General features: G+C 43.6%; 1 protein-coding gene across 1 annotated transcript in view; it reads left to right on the top strand.

Moving 5' to 3' along the window:
• The window catches only part of snx25 (sorting nexin 25), a 64,788-nt gene that overhangs the window by 16,192 nt on the left and 27,639 nt on the right, over positions 1-20,957 (top strand). Inside the window, exons 5-6 of the mRNA XM_080841234.1 lie at positions 8,742-8,928; positions 17,259-17,329. Of these exons, the coding sequence (XP_080697360.1) occupies positions 8,742-8,928; positions 17,259-17,329 (258 nt within the window). The remainder of the gene's footprint in view (positions 1-8,741; positions 8,929-17,258; positions 17,330-20,957) is intronic.

Genomic DNA, 20,957 nt, shown 5'->3' with positions numbered 1-20,957 from the left:
ATGTCACATGCTAATACTAGCCACATTACTGCAACTACATGTCACATGCTAATGCTAGCCACATTACTGCAACTACATGTCACATGCTAATACTAGCCACATTGCTTCAACTACATGTCACATGCTAATACTAGCCACATTGCTACAACTACATGTCACATGCTAATACTAGCCACATTACTGCAACTACATGTCACATGCTAATACTATAATAATAATAATAATAATAATTCATTTGATTTTTAACACACTTTTCATTCCAAGGAATCTCAGAGTGCCTGCATACTGCATACTTTATTTTAGATAGTACATAGTACATACTACTCCCCCCTCAGTGCAAAGCGCCAAGTAAGGTGTTGTCAGGCAATTTGGTTTGATGTAACAGCTTAGTACTGGCCATAGGTCAAGTTGGATTGCACTGTTATAGATAGGGTGGCTCTGACTGAGCTTTCTCAGTGCAAAGGACAGTTTCTGGAACAGGTGTTTGTCTTGACATGCAGCGGTCGTTCCTCTAATTGCTGTTACAAGATTGTCTCAAACAAGGTGATGCCTAATGTAACTGCTGCAACACAAGACACGTCCCCTACTCCTAGCTATACTACTAAAACCAACATTTCATCATACTACTACTACATGCTACATGCTAGATCCACGGTGCCATGCTGTTTACGAGGGTCTGTGTTTGCTCTTCCAGTGTTTCTGGAGTACAGAAGATAAGTAGTGCTTTTTATTTGTTGCTTTCTTGGTGATGATGCGGTTTTTCCACATAACTAGACCGAGTATCAGGTTTTGTACATGCTGGGGATTCGGAAAAGTAAGTTCTGAATCTCTCTGGTCAACACACCTGGCACATTGAGACTACATCTGTTTTAAACGGTGTGGCATCAACACACAAATTTAGGGTTTCTCATTATCAGATTTCCCAGAAGGTTAGAATGTCAAAAAGGTCAGAATCAATAGAATTGGGCTGTGCTGTGTGCCCCAATCAGTGAGGTGAAGTACCAGCTCAGGATGGGGCTCAAGTTTGGCTGAGCTGCACTGTAATGGATGTTTATCTTGACATGCAGCTGTTGGTCATACTTTTCGTGACACTGCTGTCACATGAGATTGCTGTCAACAAATGTGGCACCCAACGTAACAGCCACAACCCATCAGACATGTGCCCCACCCCTATCCATATTAGTAGTACCATTGCATACTGCATACTACAAAGTACTATGCACTGTTTATGTGGGTCCTTGTGTTTGCAACCCGTCCTGTGTCTGGTTCCAAGATGGTCTACACTATTTGTTTTTTGAATCACTAATGCAATTTGTCAGTGGGTTTTCCATGTCATTCTTGCACCTGCTGGGCCTTCTGGTTGAAAAGTAGTCTCTGAATCTCGCTGGCTGACACACTGCTAACATTGAGGCTACATCCTGTTAACATGGTGTGGCAGAGCACACAAAGTTGGGTTTCTCATGATTACATTCACCACAAAGTTCACTGGAATTGAGCTGGTGTATGTGCCCAGGTCAATGGTTCACCGCAATTATTTATTTTTTTTAACAGTTGAGGATTTGTTTAAACGTCATGCTAGTCAGCCCTCTTGCACGGTAAAGCTGAGCTCTCTCTGAGCCACAGGCTGGAACTGCGACAGGTGTTTGTCTTGACATGCGGCGGTTGATTATACCTCTTTATTGTCGCCGAGGTTACATGAACGAGTGTGCTTCTTGTCACATGTCCTGCCTCATGTGCCAGAGACTCACAGAAGGGCCCGGTCATACAAATTGGCTCACCGACATGTTTTGTGCAGTCTGGTTTCTGTGGAAACAGGCTTCTGCGGCGAACGTTTGATCCTCGGGGCCGTATGAGCGGGGGCGTGCAATGAGTGGCAGTTCAGTCTTAGGGACATAATTGTGTTTGCCTCCGAGACACAGAGCCTATATAATATGGTGATATCGCTGTGTTAATGTCTAAAAATAAACCCTCTAGACCTCTTCTGGGTATGAGTACATATGGCTCACACACACACTCACAGTGGTGGTTTGATGGAAACGGTGGAGGCGGGATGAGTTTGTCTTACGGTGCCAGATGAAGACAGAAGGGGAAACCTTAACAGGGTTTTTCCTGGGTCGAAATGGGTCTTCGGCGCTCCCCCCCAAAAACATTTGCGCGCTTTGCGCGCACAGACTGTGTTAACCGTGACAGCTTATTAGTAGATATTTATGTACTTTTTTTTCACCATTTCAGAAATAATGGAGGCTATGGTAAAATGCTGATGTGTGTAAACCAAGGAGGACTCAATTGCGGGAAAATATTATTTATTTTATTTTATTTTAAATTCAGGTACAGAGGTCACAACCAGCCTGTGAACATTCCACCCTCCGCCTTTTGGTGCCCTGGTAAAATGATTTAACAAGTTCATGGTAATTTTAGCCTACATATATCTGTAATAGGCCTACTCGAATTTAATTTATTAACGAAGTTCAGAGTCAAAGCTATAGTGAAAAGGCAGGATGTAGCCTAAAAGTGTGTTGGCTACAAACACTCCCATTTCTTTTTTTTTGATAGGCTGATAAGTGGCACCTCACGGCAGAACTACAGTGGATTCGGGGAGACGTGCTTGATTCCTCCATGGTGAGGGCAGCGTGGCCAGGTCATGTTTGCGCGCTGCGGCACATTAAAAAGCTTAGAGGTTTTTTTCAGCGTGAGAAATACGATGTGTGGCGGGAGTGCGTGATTAAAGACCAAAATTAGTGACTGTCACGCTCAATGCGTGACACTTGAGAGCCCTGAATTATATTCGAGATGCAACACAAATCTCCTCAGAACGAGCTGAGCTTTCATTGATAAACGAATGCGGTTGTCTGCCTCTCCCGAGGTCCCGGAGTCTACTGTTACTCGTTCAAACGGATAGACAAATCCATTAGGTCCTCAACATAACAGATATTTTATTAAATTGAAAGCCATGAATACCGAAAATGGAATGTTGTGCTCAAAATCACCGCCGACTGACAGTCACAGGATGCATTCGCAGATTGAGTGATTGGCAGCTGGCCGCTCTGTCCATTCGCGCAACTCACAGTTGCGTGTTGATCAGCCAAGAAAAAGACACACAGAACGAACACACAAAGCAGAACGATAATTCGGCTGTAGGACTCTTGAAACATAATATTGAGAACCTATTCCCTGACAGGCATTGCATGCGTGACGCATAGATGATTTTTTTTGATATTTATTTTTTTCATCGCGCACTTTTTTTGCCTTTAGGCGGTCGGGATTTTTCATAGTCGCTAGGCAAAACGGCTTCGGCGCGCGCCCACATTCTCTCTATGCAGGAAAAACCCTGCTTAAGGTACCTAATTTACTTAGCAACGGCGCTCCTCCAATTCACTGATAACACTACAACCTCGGCCTGCCGTTGAGGTACGCTGTGATAAAAATACATTAAGCTTTTTATAGACCCTATTGTTTACATTGTAAGTCAAGTCTTGGGTCACACCCACAGAGAAAGATATCAGATTTTGTGTAGGCCGATTGCCTGCAGAGAAGGAGAACCAATCTTACACACACTCATGAACAGCAGTGATGTGACTAAGTGCAAATTGAATTGGGGAAAGCTTATTTTTGGTGCCTGCTCGAATCCTCCCATATCGGTTTTTTGATTTCATCTGACAGCATAACTCATTTGGAAAGAGCTCAAGTCCAGTACAATGCCCTCTTTCTCTGCAGTCCACAGGCCTTAACTGGGGGCTGCTCTCAGCTTTCATAAGGCCCATAGGAAGGCCTTCCAAGCTGGAGGTTTTCTTTTTCATAGGGGATCTCCAGAGCATTGTGTTATCAGTCCCAGCCAACACGAGCTGCGCTCGCAAGTACTGTAATTAGATCTATCCCACCAATTCCCAGAGATTAGCCTTGAAATTGCTGTTAAAAAGGAATTCCATGGGTGTAAGTCAGCCAGACTATGCCTCTGACAGATACAGTGTGGTGGCATGAGTTCTGTGTTGCATTCTGTGTTGGTGCAGTAGATTTGTGTATGTGTGTGTGTCTTAACCTGATATTTATTTTTGGTCATGTGTGGGAAACAAGGGCCCTCATTCTCGATCATTTTCAGTAATTCTTCAGAAATGTTTCTTACGCGACTTCGTAAAAACAACGTAAGGGAAACGCTTCCGCTGCATTTCCGCACGCTTGAAAATGCGTTCATAAGCAGCCGAGGTTTCCTCAGCTGTGTTCCCTCGGATTAGTTTCTTAAATTGATGCGCGTTCTCGTGAAAGTGGATTTGCATACATACACGCCCCGCCAGCTCCTTATTAGGGCACGCAGCCATAGCCAAGTGTGCTGTCTGAATTTCCCAAATCCACACGAAAGCAACTCGTAACAGGTGTTCATTAACAAGGTGGAGATCTTTTCTTACGTTGAACTTCCGAAGTCCGTAAAATACATTTGAGAAGTCACTTTAAAAAAAAAAAAATCGAAGAATAGCAACCATAAGTGTGAAGACAGGTCACGAGTATGAGTATAAATTGCAGTCAGGGCTGTCAGTCAAAACAGTCACCATAAGTGTGGAGACTGGTCACGAGTAGAAGTTTAAAGTGCAGTAAGTGCATGTTACTGTGCGTAGAGATTGGGTTTAGTGTTTATTTATTTATTCACCTACATTTGCCGTGTTCGTGTACATTCACATTCAGTCATTTAGCAGACGCCTTTGTCCAAAGTGACGTACAAGGGAGAGAACAGTCAAGCTACGAGCAATAGAGACATAGTGTTACAATAAATACAACCTCATAGAATCATGACTATAAATGTGAAACGTAATTGTTAATGATACAAATATTCTCGTATTTATTATTATTATAATTATTTTAATCCGAGGATGTCTGTAGAGTTGACGTGAACGCAATCACCAACGGGTTCTCACAAATTCAACCGTTAACCGTAACCCTTTTAACACAGAGTTTTTTCAAATATCATTCCTCAACGCGATTCCTCAAATAACCACAAGAGGGCCCATAGAATCGCATTTGAGAAGATTCCGGAAGAGTTACGACTGCTATTTCGCGTTCTGAAAGGCTTCTGAAGTTCAGAAGAAATCGCAGGTGAGAAAACTATGGAGAATGGCAAATGTTTTCCTAAATCCACCGAAGTGGAGTTCCTTCTGAAGTCCTTCTGAAAGTCTTCCCAACTGCTGTCGAGAATGAGGGCCAATGAGTCTGTCTGAGTGATTTCATATATCCCTCTATGGTACGCATTATGATCCCAATGGCAAAAAAAATGTTTGCATGGTTTTTCTAGCTTAAAATGGACTCTTATAACAAAATCATCAAAGTTTTTAAAAATATATTTTTTTATTTAAGTTTTATAAATGTGTTGCCTCAAGGCAACTCTGTACCATCGTGGTACAAAAAACAATATTTCATCTCATAACACAAAAGATACATCAAATTTCCTAAAAAACACTTTACAATTCAACAAAACACTTAAACAACGATAGTTTTGAGGTGCCTGACATAAAATACATTTCATTCTTCCTTAGAAAGCATTTACAAATATGAGCCGTTGCGGAAACATTGTACCATTACGGAAGAGTAAGATATGTATTGATTAAAACTGGCAGAAACTCAAAAATTATTCCGTAATGATACAGTGTTGCCTCAGGGCAACATACCCTTTTTTCGTTATTTACTAAATAATGAATGTTTATAGTTTTCCTGAAATTGTTGAAAATACTTCTTCATCAGTGAATGATGTTCAGATTTCTTTGAGGGGGTTGGATTGGTGAAAAATGGTGAAAAACACACTTTCAGACAGGAGAAATATGACGATCTGACATGTGGCCGCATGGGCAGTAAGAGAACTCAAAATCTCTTCCTGTAGAGCATGTGACCACCAATCTGCATTTTCATTGGTTTCTCAAGGGTTAGGAGTAGGGATGCACCGATACCACTTTCTTACAAACCGATACGAGTACGAGTATTTTTATTTGTGTACTTGCCGATACCGAGTACCGATACCAATACTTCAAAGATTTGGTTTCCATGAAAGATTTTATTTTATCCTCTGCAGGTTATATCAAGCCTATAGTACAACATTAACAGAAGGCTATCTCAAGCCAAAAATAAACAGAGCTTTCTGGTTTAAACAAAAAAAAAAGAGTCAATATCATCACATTAGACAAAATGTAAATATAGACAAATGGCAATTTAATTTGCTGCATAGTTAACAACACAGTCTGCTTAACAAAAAGTGAACAGAACATCCTGAATAAGAACATGAGCACAGTTCAGTTACAAAAGGATCAACAACTCTCTTCCTCCCCTTCTCTCTCTCTCTCTCTGTCTGTGTGCGTGCGCGTTTTTTTCTTTTGATGGCCGTCAGTAAAGATTGGTTGCTTTGGTCTCTTGCGCCACTGGCATGAGTGAACTTTATGTGCTTAGCACTATGGTGCGTCTTCAGATGTTTAATCAAATTGCTTGTGTCAAACGAAGTACTTTCCTTTCCGCCCCTCGACACTGTAACAGTGCAGATATTACACTGTGCCTTACTCCTGTCATAATTTATCTTAAAATTAGTCTCAATCGCCGTTAAGGCAGCACAACGGTATAGCGATTTCTTACTGTGTTAGGGAAGTTGTTTGCAACCTAGCCAACATAGCTATCACAATAACATTGCAAATAAGTTAACGCAAGAGTACTTTATATTAGCATCAGGCGGAAAAACGGGAAAAAAAAACGTAATACTAGCATCAATGTCCAAGAGTGTTAAAACAACCTTGCTAACATTGCTAACAGGATGTCTTGCTAGCGGCTACTTGCTAGCGGGTGTTTATGACAAACTAGCAAGTCAACAAGATTCCTGAAACACAAGACAAGGCAGACGTCTTCTTTTACCCTCACATGTCCTCCTTTCGAGACCTAAATGCGTTCGGGTAAAAGAGGAGAAAACATACATTCCCGTCCCCGTCAATCAACCGTAGCAAATGGCAATAATATGTTTTAGGTGCAGCGTCGCTAAAGACAGTAGGCTAGCCCCTACACTTTGCCTATGTAACAGCAGTTCTAAGTTAACTGCAAAACATAAAATAGCCGAAGATAGCACTTACCTTTACTGGAGGTCGTACGTGTTAAGTTTAAAATCTCTAGCGAAACCGTTAGCTTACGCAAGCCACCTCCACACATCGTATCCAAGCTGTTATTGAATTGATTTAAACTGCAAGTTCAACCTCAACTTACCTGTCTGCAATACCGCTCTCGGCCTCTATGCAACTCGGCGCTCTCACACCTGGCAGGCATAGACAGTAGAGGAGAAGAAAACACACGCGTTAAGACGCAACACTGGGTATCGGTTTTTGGTATTGGTAATTTAAAACGAGTACGAGTACGAGTATTTTAACGAAGTATCGACCCGATACTGGTATCTGTATCGGTGCATCCCTAGTTAGGAGATTCTTAAGGTGGTATAGACCACCTTTAAAAATGCCTCCTTTTTTTCTTCCAAGGTCAAAAAGTCCAGGCAACACCTTACCATAGAGGGATATGTTGCCATTATATGCTCTCTCCACCCTGGCAAGAAAGTATCAAAGCATCAGACTGTTAAACTATGCAACCATATTTAATTAAGAAGGTTAAATCCAAGGATTGTTTAAATCTACTGTATGGAACCGCACCCTGATGGGCTTAGTGGATATGTTGTGTTGGTTGACCTCAGTAGTTCAGTGTGTGCTTCTCAGTCATTTATGGCTCCCTGCACCGACTTCAAAGCTTTATTCAAACGCTCTAGTTCAGTGTGAATTGAAATTAAACCGGCTCTCCAAGTGAAACAATCCTCTCGTTTGTCTTTTTCTCACTTCCCCCCTTTCTCTCTAATAAACTTCCTTCCACTCTCCTGCTCTCTCTCTCCCTTCCGTGCTGATTTTCTCTCTTCCCCTACTCACTCTCCTAGGTTTTTTCCCTCTTACACTCATCCTCCTTGACATGAAAATAAAAAAAAACCTCCCCCCCCCCCCAAAAAAAAAAGCATACTGAAAGAAAATCGATGCATATTGAGCTCCCTACAGCGACTCACACACACACACACACACACACACACAGACAGACACACACACACACACACACACACACACACACAGACACACACAGACACACACACACACACAGCGAGCCTCTAACTCACTGCGCTCCTTCCATCCAGCCGGCTGTCAGCTTTCTCTTGCCTCCGTGTCTCCCGGCCTCATAGATCTGCCTTCTGCTGGGGTGGCTGGCTGGATCAGCATGCATGAGCCTCCCCTCCACTCTCTCTCATGAAAGGCCCTGTTGCCTCTGGCGCACAAAGGCACTGCGAAGATGGAGGACTTAGTGTCGGTTTACATCAGAACATTTCTGAATTACATTTCTGTGGGTGTCAGAGAGTGTGGATGCCTGTTTGGCTGTGTGTGTTGCATGAGAATGTATCAAATTAATTATAGCTGTGTGTCTGTCTATGAGATCTTTTAGATTGATTTCTGTATTTATTCAGTTCGTTTATTTGTATTTTTATGTCATGTACCAGTTCTCATTCATGTAATGTAAGACTATGAACTAAACTAATAACTGAGTTAAACTAGAAGGATGATGGCTTGTCTGCGTATCTCCTGTAAACTGTTAAATCAGGTCTAAAGCTTAAAGATTATTCTTTAAAATAGTTTCACTCCACGCCTGTCATCTGTGTGTTACCTGTAAAATGTCGAGCCGTCATGTCTTTTCTGCTGTCCCTTCCACAGTGCTGAAGCCGATGGTGGAGGTCCTGAGCGACCCGGACTACATCAACCGCATGCTGCTGGCTCAGCTGGAGCACCGCGAGCAGGTCAGCGAGCACCACAAGAAGGCCTACACGTACGCGCCCTCCTACGAGGAGTTCATCAAGCTCATCAGCACCAGCTCCGACGTAGACTTCCTCAAACAGCTCAGGTGAGAGGGGGCCGCTGCCACTTGCAGCACGCAATCCCACAGTCCTCTCTGCTGGTCCTCATTCATCTAGTAGTTTGCTGACTGCTGAGTCTTTGAGGCATTGCATTGAAGGAAATGTTGAGGATGTAGGGGTGTTTTTTTTTGTTTTGTTGTTGTTTTTTTGCACTTTGTTAGACTTGCTCCTTTGGCATGTACTGAGAGGGTTCTAATCTCAGTCAATTTAAGTCGCGTGTGAGAGATAAAGATAAGACTGGACAGGACAGGACAGGTAAGTTAAGGCCGTGTCTCAGGAATTGAATTAGGGCCTAGGGAGTTGAAGTAGAGCCAAGTTCCTTTGTCTTGACCGTGACCGTGTGTGTCTTGGTATTCCCTACTCTATGGGCTTAAACAGCTCAATGAAGCGTCTGCAATTTCCAATAGATGCCAGGAAAGAGGCATCTTTCTCAGAGTGATCAAATGTCTGTCTGTGTATCATGTCAAACACGAGGAACCATCATATGGTGAGAAACTAGATGGGTCCTGCTCTGAAGGCTAAATAGCTCGCTAGCTATCATCACTCTATTCACGATTGTATCAATAGTATATCTAGGTTTTCTTTGGTGACTGTTGTCGGGCCTTTTGAACTGTCTGTGGGTTGTGAACGTAAACAACTCGCTAGCTATTACTACTACTGTATCATGATATAAAGCTTAATGGTGGTTTTCGATTTACATGATTTTTATGGCATTTAAGAGATATAAAGCTTGATGGTGGTTTTCGATTAGCATGATTTTTATGGCATTTAAGAGAGCTTCGCCTTCTCCTATCTCAACTGATCTAATTTCAGTTGGCTAGAGTGGGTGACGTCACAATGGCTCAACCTTCCACCATGTTAGTCAATGAGAGAAAATGGTGATGAAAAAGAGGAATAAAAAAGGAGTGGCAAGGAGTACCGCCACGAAAAGTCATAGCAGGTTGCACCGGATCGGGCCGGACGTTTCGGTGTTTGAATGGCGTCTCTATCTCAATCGGGCGAGGAGTAGTTAGCTGCAAGAAAAACTGGGAGAATAAATAAAGAAAACTTGACAACAACAATACTGTGCTTCCCTTCGGGCAAGCACACTAACTAGAATGTGTTTCGTGAACGAACTGCGAGAGTGTGCTTGCTCTGTGTCAGTGAAGCACAGGTGCAAGCCAGTTTAATGACCCTATTATGATGTCATAATGGCAGAGTTCTGCCATGCAAGTCTATGGAGAAAAAAGGTGATGGATCATAGCAGGTTGCACCGGATCGGGCCGGACGTTTCTGTGTTTGAACGGCGTCTGTACCTCGAACGGGCGAGGAGTAGTTAGCGTTACAAAAAACGGGGAGAATAAAGAAAACTTTACAACAACAATACTGTGTTTCCCTTCGGGCAAGCACACTAATAAAGAAAACTTGACAACAACAATACTGTGCTTCCCTTCGGGCAAGCACACTAATTACATTTACATTTACATTTAGTCATTTAGCAGACGCTTTTGTCCAAAGCGACGTACAAGGGAGAGAACAATCAAGCTAAGAGCAATAAAACCTGGTGTAACAATAAATACTGCTTATTTTTTCAAGAAATAGAAAACGACATAGAAAGAAAAAGAAAAAGAAGTGCGGGACTGTCACTGCTTAAGTGCAAGTTAAGCCAAGGTGCCAGTTAGGAAGGGAGGTGCTCTCTGAAGAGTTGGGTCTTCAAGAGCTTCTTGAAGGTAGAGAGGGACGCCCCTGCTCTGGTAGTGCTAGGCAGTTCGTTCCACCAACGTGGAACTACAACTGAGAATAGTCTGGATTGCCGTGCTTTCACCGGGGGCAGTGCCAGACGACGCTCACTGGATGAGCGCAGCGTCCTGGGTGTAACATTTGCCCTTACAAGAGCATTTAGGTAGGTGGGAGCAGAACCAGTAAGCACTTTGTAGGCAAGCATAAGTGACTTGAACTTGATGCGAGCAGCCACCGGCAGCCAGTGGAGCTCAGTGCGTAGCGGGGTGACATGTGCCCTCTTTGGTTGGTTGAACACCAGACGCGCCGCCGCGTTCTGGATCATCTGTAGTGGTTTTACCGCGCAAGCCGGCAGGCCCGTTAGAAGGACGTTGCAGAAGTCGAGGTGGGAACTCACCAAGGTTTGCACCAGCAGCTGGGTGGCATACTGGGTTAGGTACGGCCTGATTTTGCGGATGTTGTATAGCGCAAAGCGGCATGACCTGGTGACAGAGGCAATGTGGGCTGTGAAGGTTAGTTGGTCATCAATAATGTCCCCGAGGTTTCTTGCTGTTTTGGATGGAGCAAGAGATAGAGATTCAGTGTTGATGTTGATGTTGTGGTGGATGAACTGTTTGGCTGGGAAGGCCATCAGTTCTGTTTTGGCCAGGTTCAGCTGAAGGTGGTGGTTTTTCATCCATGTGGATATATCAGCAAGACAGTCCGAGATCCGTGCCGATGCCGAAACAGTGTTGTCCTCAGGAGGGAAGGACAGCACCAGTTGAGTATCATCGGCATAACAGTGGTAGGAAAAACCATGCGAGCGGATGATAGGGCCCAGCGAGGTGGTGCAGATGGCAAAGAGAAGTGGTCCCATTACCCACCCTTGGGGCACCCCAGTGGTGAGGTGGTGAGGTACAGACAGATGACCTTGCCATGACACCTTGAATGAGCACCCAGTGAGGTACGATTCAAGCCAGGAGTGCGCCTTGCCTGAGATGCCCAAACTTGACAGTATGGACAGAAGGATGCGGTGGTTAACTGTATCAAACGCAGCTGATAAGTCAAGTAGGACGAGAGCTGAGGATTGAGCTGCTGCTCTAGCTGTTTTTAAGGCCTCTGTCACAGATAGCAGGGCTGTTTCGGTGGAGTGACCGCTTTTGAATCCAGACTGGTTTGGATCGAGGAGATTGTTTGTTGACAGGAACTCTGTGACCTGTTTGGAAGCTGCCCTCTATGGAGCTTTATTCCTATCTTTATTCGTAAGCGTGTTCTTTCAGTTTGCAAGCATGAAACCCTGCCCTCGCACTCAAAAACCCAGTCTTTGCACGCAAAATGTGCTCTGCTTACGCTCAAACTGTGTGCTCGCACTCAAAAACCTAGTCTTTGCGAGCAAAATGTGCTGTGCTTACGCTCAAACTGTGTGCTCGCACTCAGATACACCGTTGCGCGCACACATTTCCTGCTCGCACTCATATTTTCCGCGTGCTTGCGAAAAGTCTCCTTGCAGATTTTTCCTGCTTGCGGATTTTTTCTTGAGCAACCAATAGAATGCCAGATGTAGTGTTGACCAATGAAATGCTCGCTCGCCTGGTTGATGGTGCGTTCGCTTTAGTTCAGGACTTACTCTGTAACCCATAGACATGCATTGAGATCGTCAATGTGACGTATAGTCGTGTTCCGAAGCAAAGCATCATGGGTAAATTGGACAGAGCAGGGCAGAGGCTTAGCCATGGGCTTAGCAACGTAGTTTTGAATTTTGACGATCGCATTAAAAGGAAGATGGGTGGATAAGGAAGATGGCACAGATGTTACAAAGAGCATGGCTACCAGCAGTCAGATTCTATTCATTGCTCATGTAGAACACACTGGCAGTAGTCATTCTCAATTTAATAAAGGTGTAATGTTCTGTACACAAGCTGAATGTCTGAGAAAATCTAAACGATGTGTGTGATTCATTTACAAAGTAGCTGCATTGAGAAATCATTAAGCTAACTAGCAGCTATTAGGCCAACTGAAAAGCACCATGCCAATCTCTTGGTATGGTGAAGGATATGGGATGATATGGAGCTACTTTAAATCCAAAGGCCTAGGTGACTTCATCAGGATGGATTGTATTCTTAATCCATTAAATAAATGGCCTTAAAAAAAAAAAATCTGCCTTCCTCTATGGGAATTTGACCCATTCATTAACATAGGTGTCCAACTACTGTGCTGAACTAAAGCGAACGCACCATCAACCAGGCGAGCGAGCATTTCATTGGTCAACACTACATCTGGCATTCTATTGGTTGCCCACGAAAAAATCCGCAAGCAGGAAAAATCTGCAAGGAGACTTTTCGCAAGCACGCAGAAAATATGAGTGCGAGCAGGAAATGTGTGCGCGCAACGGTGTATCTGAGTGCGAGCACACAGTTTGAGCGTAAGCACAGCACATTTTGCGTGCAAAGACTGGGTTTTTGAGTGCGAGCACACAGTTTGAGCGTAAGCAGAGCACATTTTGCGTGCAAAGACTGGGTTTTTGAGTGCGAGGGCAGGGTTTCATGTTTGCAAACTGAAAGAACACGCTTACGAATAAAGATAGGAATAAAGCTCCATACCCTCTCAATTGTTTTAGATAGGAGGGTGAGAAGTGAGACCGGTCGATAGTTTCCCACCGGAGTGGGATCGAGAGACGGCTTCTTGAGTAGCGGCGTTACCTAACCCGAGCCACTTTGAATGAACAAGGAAATGTTGCAGAATTAAATGAGGCATTAATCACCTGTGTTATTGCCGGTAAGACGGCAGGGGATATGGCTTGAAGGATGTTGGATGGGATAGGTCCAGCGGGCATGTAGTTGGACGGCTTCCTGCTAGGATTTTGGAGACCTCACTCTCAGTGAGAGGGGTGAAAGAGGGAAACGAGCCATTGTTGGTAGCGCCCTTAGGGGGGGCAGACAGTTGGTCGAATTGTTTCCCAATGGCTGCAACTTTCTCTGTGAGAAAAGAAGCAAAGTTATCGGCTGTGAGGTTAGTACCTGGGGGATTTTGGTTATCCTCTTCCATATCATATTTCCTACCTACATGTGTTGCTTTGCTTTTGGCCACAAACATCAGAAAATAGCATGCTATCAAGTGGACTGTTGATGTTGACTTGACAAGATTTCTTTCTGCATACATGCACATGGGATCTCTGCTGGAATTTGAAACCTACCTGTGGCTTCGTCTATACACAGGAGAGCAGCTTGACACTCACAGTGTAGGCCAGACATGGCTTGGACGTTTCGGTAATCTCCGCAGCTGAAAGGGAACTATCTTCAGTTACACCCTGATGTCTTGAGTCGTGAATCAGAGCATCCTGACATTTGAAAGCGTCTTTGGGGGGGAAATAAATATATAAAACAGTAGAGTTGTCAGCTTCATTGATCTTGGGCAGCGAAGAATGCTTTTTGTGGTTCCTGGAGTAGGCTAGGTTTCGACATGCTCAGGCTGTAGTTTTTTCTTTTCAAATCCGTGGTGGATGTTTGCGAGGCCAGTGTTTTTTTGTGTGGCATACTCTGAGAGCACTTCAGAAGGAGAGGGCATTGGAGACACAGAATGACCGACTTGCCCAAGAGAACCAGTGTTGTTATTTCTGTCACTAATTCAGTTTTGTCAGACACTGTTCTCTCCAGAACAAGGGCTTGCTGCAAGGCTTTTCTCTACTTGCACAAATCCCCAGAACAAGACAAGAAGAATATGAGGTATATCAGAGACTTCTGACAGTTCTTGTTCTCTGTTCTATACTCCCTGTGTCTGTATGGTGCTGCTGCCCGTGTCTGCAGATGTGTGAATGAACTGGCCTATGGAGAGGAGAGGCCAAGAGTTAGCTGCTGGATTCATTAGAGATGAGGGCAAAGAGTCACTCAGGACCTCTGAATTAAGTGACAATGTTAATCATTATTATATTTATTGCAACAATAATACAACTTTGAATGACAATAACTGTAAAATAATAATACAAAAAACCCAGGGAGAGGACTGAGCATGAGCATGAGCAAGAGCATTAACAGGCAACATAGTCTTTTCAAACTCAGTGCCATCGGTTCAATGGCCATATTTCACTCTGTTAGAACCCATTACGCTTTTTAAATGGTCCGAAATTTTCTCCAGAAAGTGGATGAATGCTCTCTTTCACCCAAGGTAACCATTAACAACCATTAACAACCAAAAAGGCCTATGTGTTTACTTCACAAGACCCTTGTTAAGGTCAATAAATGGTTGCCAGGGGTACAGCATTTTTGTTTTCCTCGGTTTCGAGGTGTCTGAAGCATACCAATTATAGCCAGAAATGATGTTACATTTCTGTTTGTGAACAGAAGGCAATGTTATGTTGTGTTGTCCTTAAATGTGTCTGGTCTTATGGATCTGACATCTGAAAAATAGCAAAATGGCGACAACGCATTCAGGAATAAGCGCAGAATGGCAAAACATTGAAATGTTGAAACATCGTGTCAAATGTGAAGGGAAATATCACTTGTTGCTCAGCACATGCAAACATAAAAACTGTACAGAATGGTCATACTATAACATATGGCAAAAATAAAGTATAAAAAAATTATTAATTCAAGATTATCTATGTTATCATTTACTTGTGTTTTTACTTTTTTTTTTCTAAAAATCTTGGAAGGGTGTGATTGAAAGAAGCTTGCTCTGAAATGTCACGACTCCATGCACGTACACACAATAGTAAGGGCAAACTCCTCTGAGGGTGCAGAAGATGAGGCCACAGACTGTCACCGGGTGAGAAGGTGCACTTTGTGACCATGAGTGTGACCTCTGTGTGACCATGAGTGTGACCTCTGTGTGACCCCAGGCACTGTGTGACCATGACTGTTACCTCTGTGTGACCCCAGGCACTGTGTGACCATGAGAATGTGATGAGAAAGATTGGGCCACATTTGCAGCATTCGTGCTCAATAGAACACCAGTGGCATGGCAAAAAGGTAGATGAGGAGGCAGGATGTTGAGGATGATGAGGATGATGAAGGCTTGAGATATAACTAAAACAGACTAGGGCTTAGACATTTTATCTCTCTACAGTATTGATGAACATATACTGTAATATCAACTTTAACTTTGGTTAAAGGCTGTGTTAAGAAACAAGAACAAAATTGGATTACTATATGATATGATATTATGATGAGCTCATATTTTACTGCAAACTGCTATAGAAACTTCACATAGAATAGATTTGGCCTTACATCATAATACCTCAGCATGCAATATGAATAGACCAGCATGGGGCCATGATGTGTGATCTGTCTGCTGTACATTACAGATGAGGTCATCAATATTTTGAAAAGCGATTGCATAGGCTGTTGAGGCGTAGTGCATGGTCAGGCAGATGGTTGTTGCAAAAGGTTTTTCAGAATAGGCTGAATAGACCATGCCATTACCTGATTTATTACTTGTAATGTACTGTTATTGACTGGGCGTGGACTGTTCACAGTAATGGGCTGTCTTGATGAAGACACAAGTCCATTATGTCAGTGCGTCTGCTCCTCCTAATGTTCTGTCCTACGGTTCTGTCCTTGATGTCCTATGGTGACTCAGAATACGGGGCCCACAATCATATTAGAGGCCGTTTCCCCATACTGGTCTAATCTCAGTCCCTTGGCCTCTAAACGAGGTTGTCCATCAAGACCCCTTGCAGACTGCTTAACATTCAGACCTGGTTTTATGCTAATTTAGGAACACTCCACAGAGCATATTAAAGGATCTGCCTATGATTCTGGTGAAAGGTTGTTGCCATTTCAGCTCAACAGCCAATCAGATTGCATCCTTTCCTGCAGTGCTCCTGCAGCAACATGTTGAATGGCTGGTGTCTTGTGTTCCTCAGTCCGACCCACTGTGTTTCCCATGTACAGAACATGCACTGTGTATGGACACTCAGCACAGTAAGAGGAGAATGTGTATTGGATTACAATTGCGGACGGCGCCTTTAATCGTCAGATGTGAAGCTGCATTCTCCGTCTTGAAGGCAAAGTTGATTAGTTCCCATGCCTGCTAGATAAGATACTTTTATTTGACTTTCTTAAGCACATTCAATTTCAGAGGGGGTTTTATCAGGTCGTGTCGGCGGGAGTGGTAATTGGTAATGAATATTTAACACCTTTTTATTAGACCGCCTCCGTGCCATTTATTAGGAATTGTGTCACCTGTGCTTCTCAAGTCCCCATTTCTCAATGAAACTCAACACGCACTGAGATCTTAATCACCCATTTTCTCATCACGAGTTGAGGTTTTTTAATGGTGTTGCCATTTGCTCAAAGGACAAAATGGAGCCAAATTTCCCCTCCAGTGGTCCTGCGGAGAACTTGTGCTTCTAATATTGAGTTTGATTATCATCATTAACTTAAAGTAATTTAATTGTTAGCAGCCAAGATTAAGCTTATTTCAGGTGGTAGTTTGATGGTTTAAATGCGGTTTGTCTGACTGAATGCTGTCACTTCGTGAAGTTGTTAATCTTATAGTAGCTGGCGACTGCAGAATGGTTGGCTGTTGGGCCAACTTGAAGTTATTGAACCTGTTGCAGCCAATGCAGAGAGGAAAAGAAACGTGAAAGCCTAACACTTGTGATCTTCTGTGTTCTCTGCAGGTACCAGATTGTTGTGGAGATTATCCAAGCGACAACGCTCAGTAGCATTCCACAGCTGAAGAAGCAAAAAGGTAAGAACGCCGGGGAGCGGGCTGTTTGGTTTACCCCTGCACGTCTTCTGAAGAAAATTATCTCTCTCTCTCTCACATTAATCCGCCCTGACCACACTCTTCCGCTCACGCTGTGTGCCCACTTAATTGCTGTGTCAAACTAAGATGCATAGAATGTTCTAGAAAAGGAAATGAATGGGGTGCAAGTGGGTTGCGCCCTTGGGTTGATTATATTGAGTTTATTTTCCCTGGCTACAGTAAAGAGTGTCCATTCTAAGCCGTTGAGGTCCCTTATTGTGATGTGTGCGTGCTAGGAATCCATCTGGTCTGCAATATATCCTCTCCCCATAGCCTTTATGACGGTTTGCTTGAGGTATTTATAATACTTACAGTATATGCTAGATATGGGTAATAAATGTCTGTTACAGCATGACAACCCTGGCATAAGATAACACCATGGCCCTAAATGAAATAAGATTACCACACCAACATGAGCAGCTCTCGTACAGAAATGAACAGAGATGTGTTGTACCTCCTGCCATGGAAAAGCTGAGCTCTTTTCTCTCTGTGCTTCAGCACGCTCACCGGGCCGTGATAGACAGCTGTCCAATAACAGAGCCTGTCTGCTCGGTCACCGGGAAGCGCCAGGGCCGGGGAGCAAACGGCACGCTTTGCCGAGCTTTGGCATTTAATATTCTCCCCATGAGTCAGACCGCAGACTACAGAAAGGGGCTGACGGCAGACCGCAAGCCATACAGGGAAATGTCTCTCGCTGTTAAACCGCTGTCTTTTGTGTGTGTGTGTGTGTGTGTGTGTGTGTGTGTGTGTGTGTGTGTGTGTGTGTGTGTGTGTGTGTGTGTGTGTGTGTGTGTGTCTCTCTCTCTCTCTCTCTCTTGGGGCAAGTTTGCAGAGAGAGTGAAAGGGTTAAGGAGAGTGAGTGTGACTGACAGACGAGAGACCTGAAGAATGGCAGAAGATGCTCAAAATAGATGAAACATCAGCAGGTTAATAGACCTGTAAGGCTCTGTCTGGTGTCAGCTGTTTTAAAGTCTATTGTTTCTCAGTTTCCGGTGAAGTACCTTCTTTCCTTCCTCTCCTACTTGGTTTATTCAAATGAGAAATGGTCCACTAGATGGCTGAGTCATATTGAGCTGTGCCTGGTTGCTTGTTTGGCAGGCCTTGTTTTTCTTTCTTTCTTTGTTTTTTTTTCTTCTGTGCAGAGGTGCTCTTCATTTGTTTTTCTGCCTCTTGCTCCCGAGTTCCCCTCCCCAAAAAAGGAAGCCATCTACGATCTCTGTGGGTGGATGCAGCAGTGGCTCTAATTAAATGAAGCGGAGTGGAAATTGGCCTCTGGATGTGTCACTGCTTCTCTTGCTCTCGCTCTCCCTCTCCCTCTCCCTCTCCCTCTCCCTCTCCCTCTCCCTCGCCCTTGCCCTCGCTCTCCCTTTCTCTCTCTCTCTCTGTCTCTCTCTCTCTCTTCTATCTCTCTCTCTCTCTCTCTCTCTCTCTCTCTCTCTCTCTCTCTTCTGTCTTCAGTCGCAATTGTTTTGTCTGCCCAGAAGTGCTTGTGTGAGAAGGCGCAATAGTATTACCGCTGGTGTCTCATCAGCTTAAAAGATCTGCAGCACCAGATAACAGATTTCCCTGTCTCTTTTTGTGAAACGTATTTAGAGTTTTAATTTGGGAGGCAGTATTCTTCAAGTAGTTCTTCTTTTGCTTTGAATTCCCTCTCCCTCAGTGGGTGGCACACTGAAATGCTCACGCCGTGATGTAAATAAAACATTCACACTGTGTTTATCTCATATCTGTCCTGATTACGTCTTCAATGAAGGCATACACTGGACTTGACTGTGTTTGTGTCAGCCCAAAAGGTGCTTGTCTGAAGAGTCATAATTATATTGCAAGCGGTGGTTAGTCCAGATCTCAGCCTGCACTTTTGTCTAGGTGATTAAAAAAAGTTTCTCTCCTATAACCAGCTAAAAAAAGCCATCAGACTTGCCCTGCAGAACCCAACAATAGAGCAGTTGTCACTGATTAAAGCTAACTGGTGTATTATGGAAGTATGTTTTGGTGACAGTCAGTGTGGACACATGTGTCCAATTTCCGATTTCAGTCCGATTTAAATTGGATATTGGACACATGTGTCTCCCCAGAACTAGATTCATTGTGTCCGACTTGAGTCCGACTGGACTCCGATGTAAACCCCTGGACACACGATTCGATTCTGCTGGTAATTGGACTGGGCGCGCATGTGTCTCTCGTATCTGATTCAAATTGGACAACAACAACTTTTGCACGTGCTTGAGATCGTGCCCACAGACATATACATGCATCATATATAATGTATATGATATGATAAACGCTGCTAGACGCTCAGTTCTTGTGCTCCCTCTCATTCACGTTGAAATACTGAAAGCGAAAGTGAAACTTAGAAACTGGAACGCAACTGTTTGGGACAGAACGCGCTAATTCAGTGAACAAATATTTTCATATTACTTTTCCACCCGTTGTTAGTCATGTAATCCATTCATATCGATGTGAATCAATCAATACTAATACAACTTTAACTGTGGTGTGTTTTTGTTTCATTTCACAACGTATTTACTGTATAATCAACGGTTTTGTTTCATTTCACAACGTATTTACTGTATAATCAACGGTAGCAGATGTAAACATTCTGCATTTGATTTGAACTGATCTAGTTTTGTCACTTCCATGTGCTTTGAGGTAGAGCAGTTAACCCCCCATGGAGACCCCATGGAGAGAATCGGATAGGATCGGAGTGCTGCCATCATGTGCCCGCACTGATTATTGTGTTGTAAAGGCTTTTACATATTGGTCTTACATCATCACTGGGTTTTACACTGGGTGAATGGCCTGGCTGGCTAGTTGGAACCTCAGGTGTGTTTATCTGTCCTTCATGTGATCATATGCCATTCAAATTAATTTGAGGATATCATTTACTTAAGAGTACATACCTTCAAAACCATACCTCAAGAAACAGTACAAATAATGTGCCATTATCAGATATGGAGATGTGAATGGATGGATCTTGTTTTATAAAATGTATAATATGTAAATATGGATCTTGTTTTATACGTTTTCTTTTTTAGTAAAGTTAGGTGAAGTGAAGAATATTTGCATAGTTCTTTGCATAGTTCCCCGTAGTGAAAGCCACACTGAACAGTGAGAGTGACAGGCCTGGACATTCATTCCTCGGGGTTTGAGGTTGTGCGTAGCACCAGTGCAAGCACAATGCACCAGTCTCTGCACTGCTGTCATGCCTCACCACGCATACCAAGATGTAGGCCTACCCAAAACGCTAGGTTACGTATGTAACCATGGTTCTATGAGTTTCGGATGACCGCCAGAGGCGGTGCTTCAAGCACTGGATTTCCTTCACGTTTATGTGTAGTTCGAGTATTTGTATCAACAAAATCACCTGTGACCTGGGTGACGTATGCCTTTGCCCCTGTACTAAAGGCATGCTCACCCAGGACTTGACCCTTGACAATCTTCTTGCGAATATTCCGAGAGACTGCCAAGCTCTGGCGGTCATCCGAAACTCATAGAACCATGGTTACATACGTAACCTAGCGTTCTATTTCGTTTCTACTGACCGCCAGAGGCGGTGCTTTAAGCACTGGAT

This window comes from Sprattus sprattus, assembly GCF_963457725.1.
Source record: "Sprattus sprattus genome assembly, chromosome: 6".
NCBI classification, from domain to species: Eukaryota; Metazoa; Chordata; class Actinopteri; order Clupeiformes; family Clupeidae; genus Sprattus; species Sprattus sprattus.
This window is presented reverse-complemented; position numbering and strand designations above follow the sequence as displayed.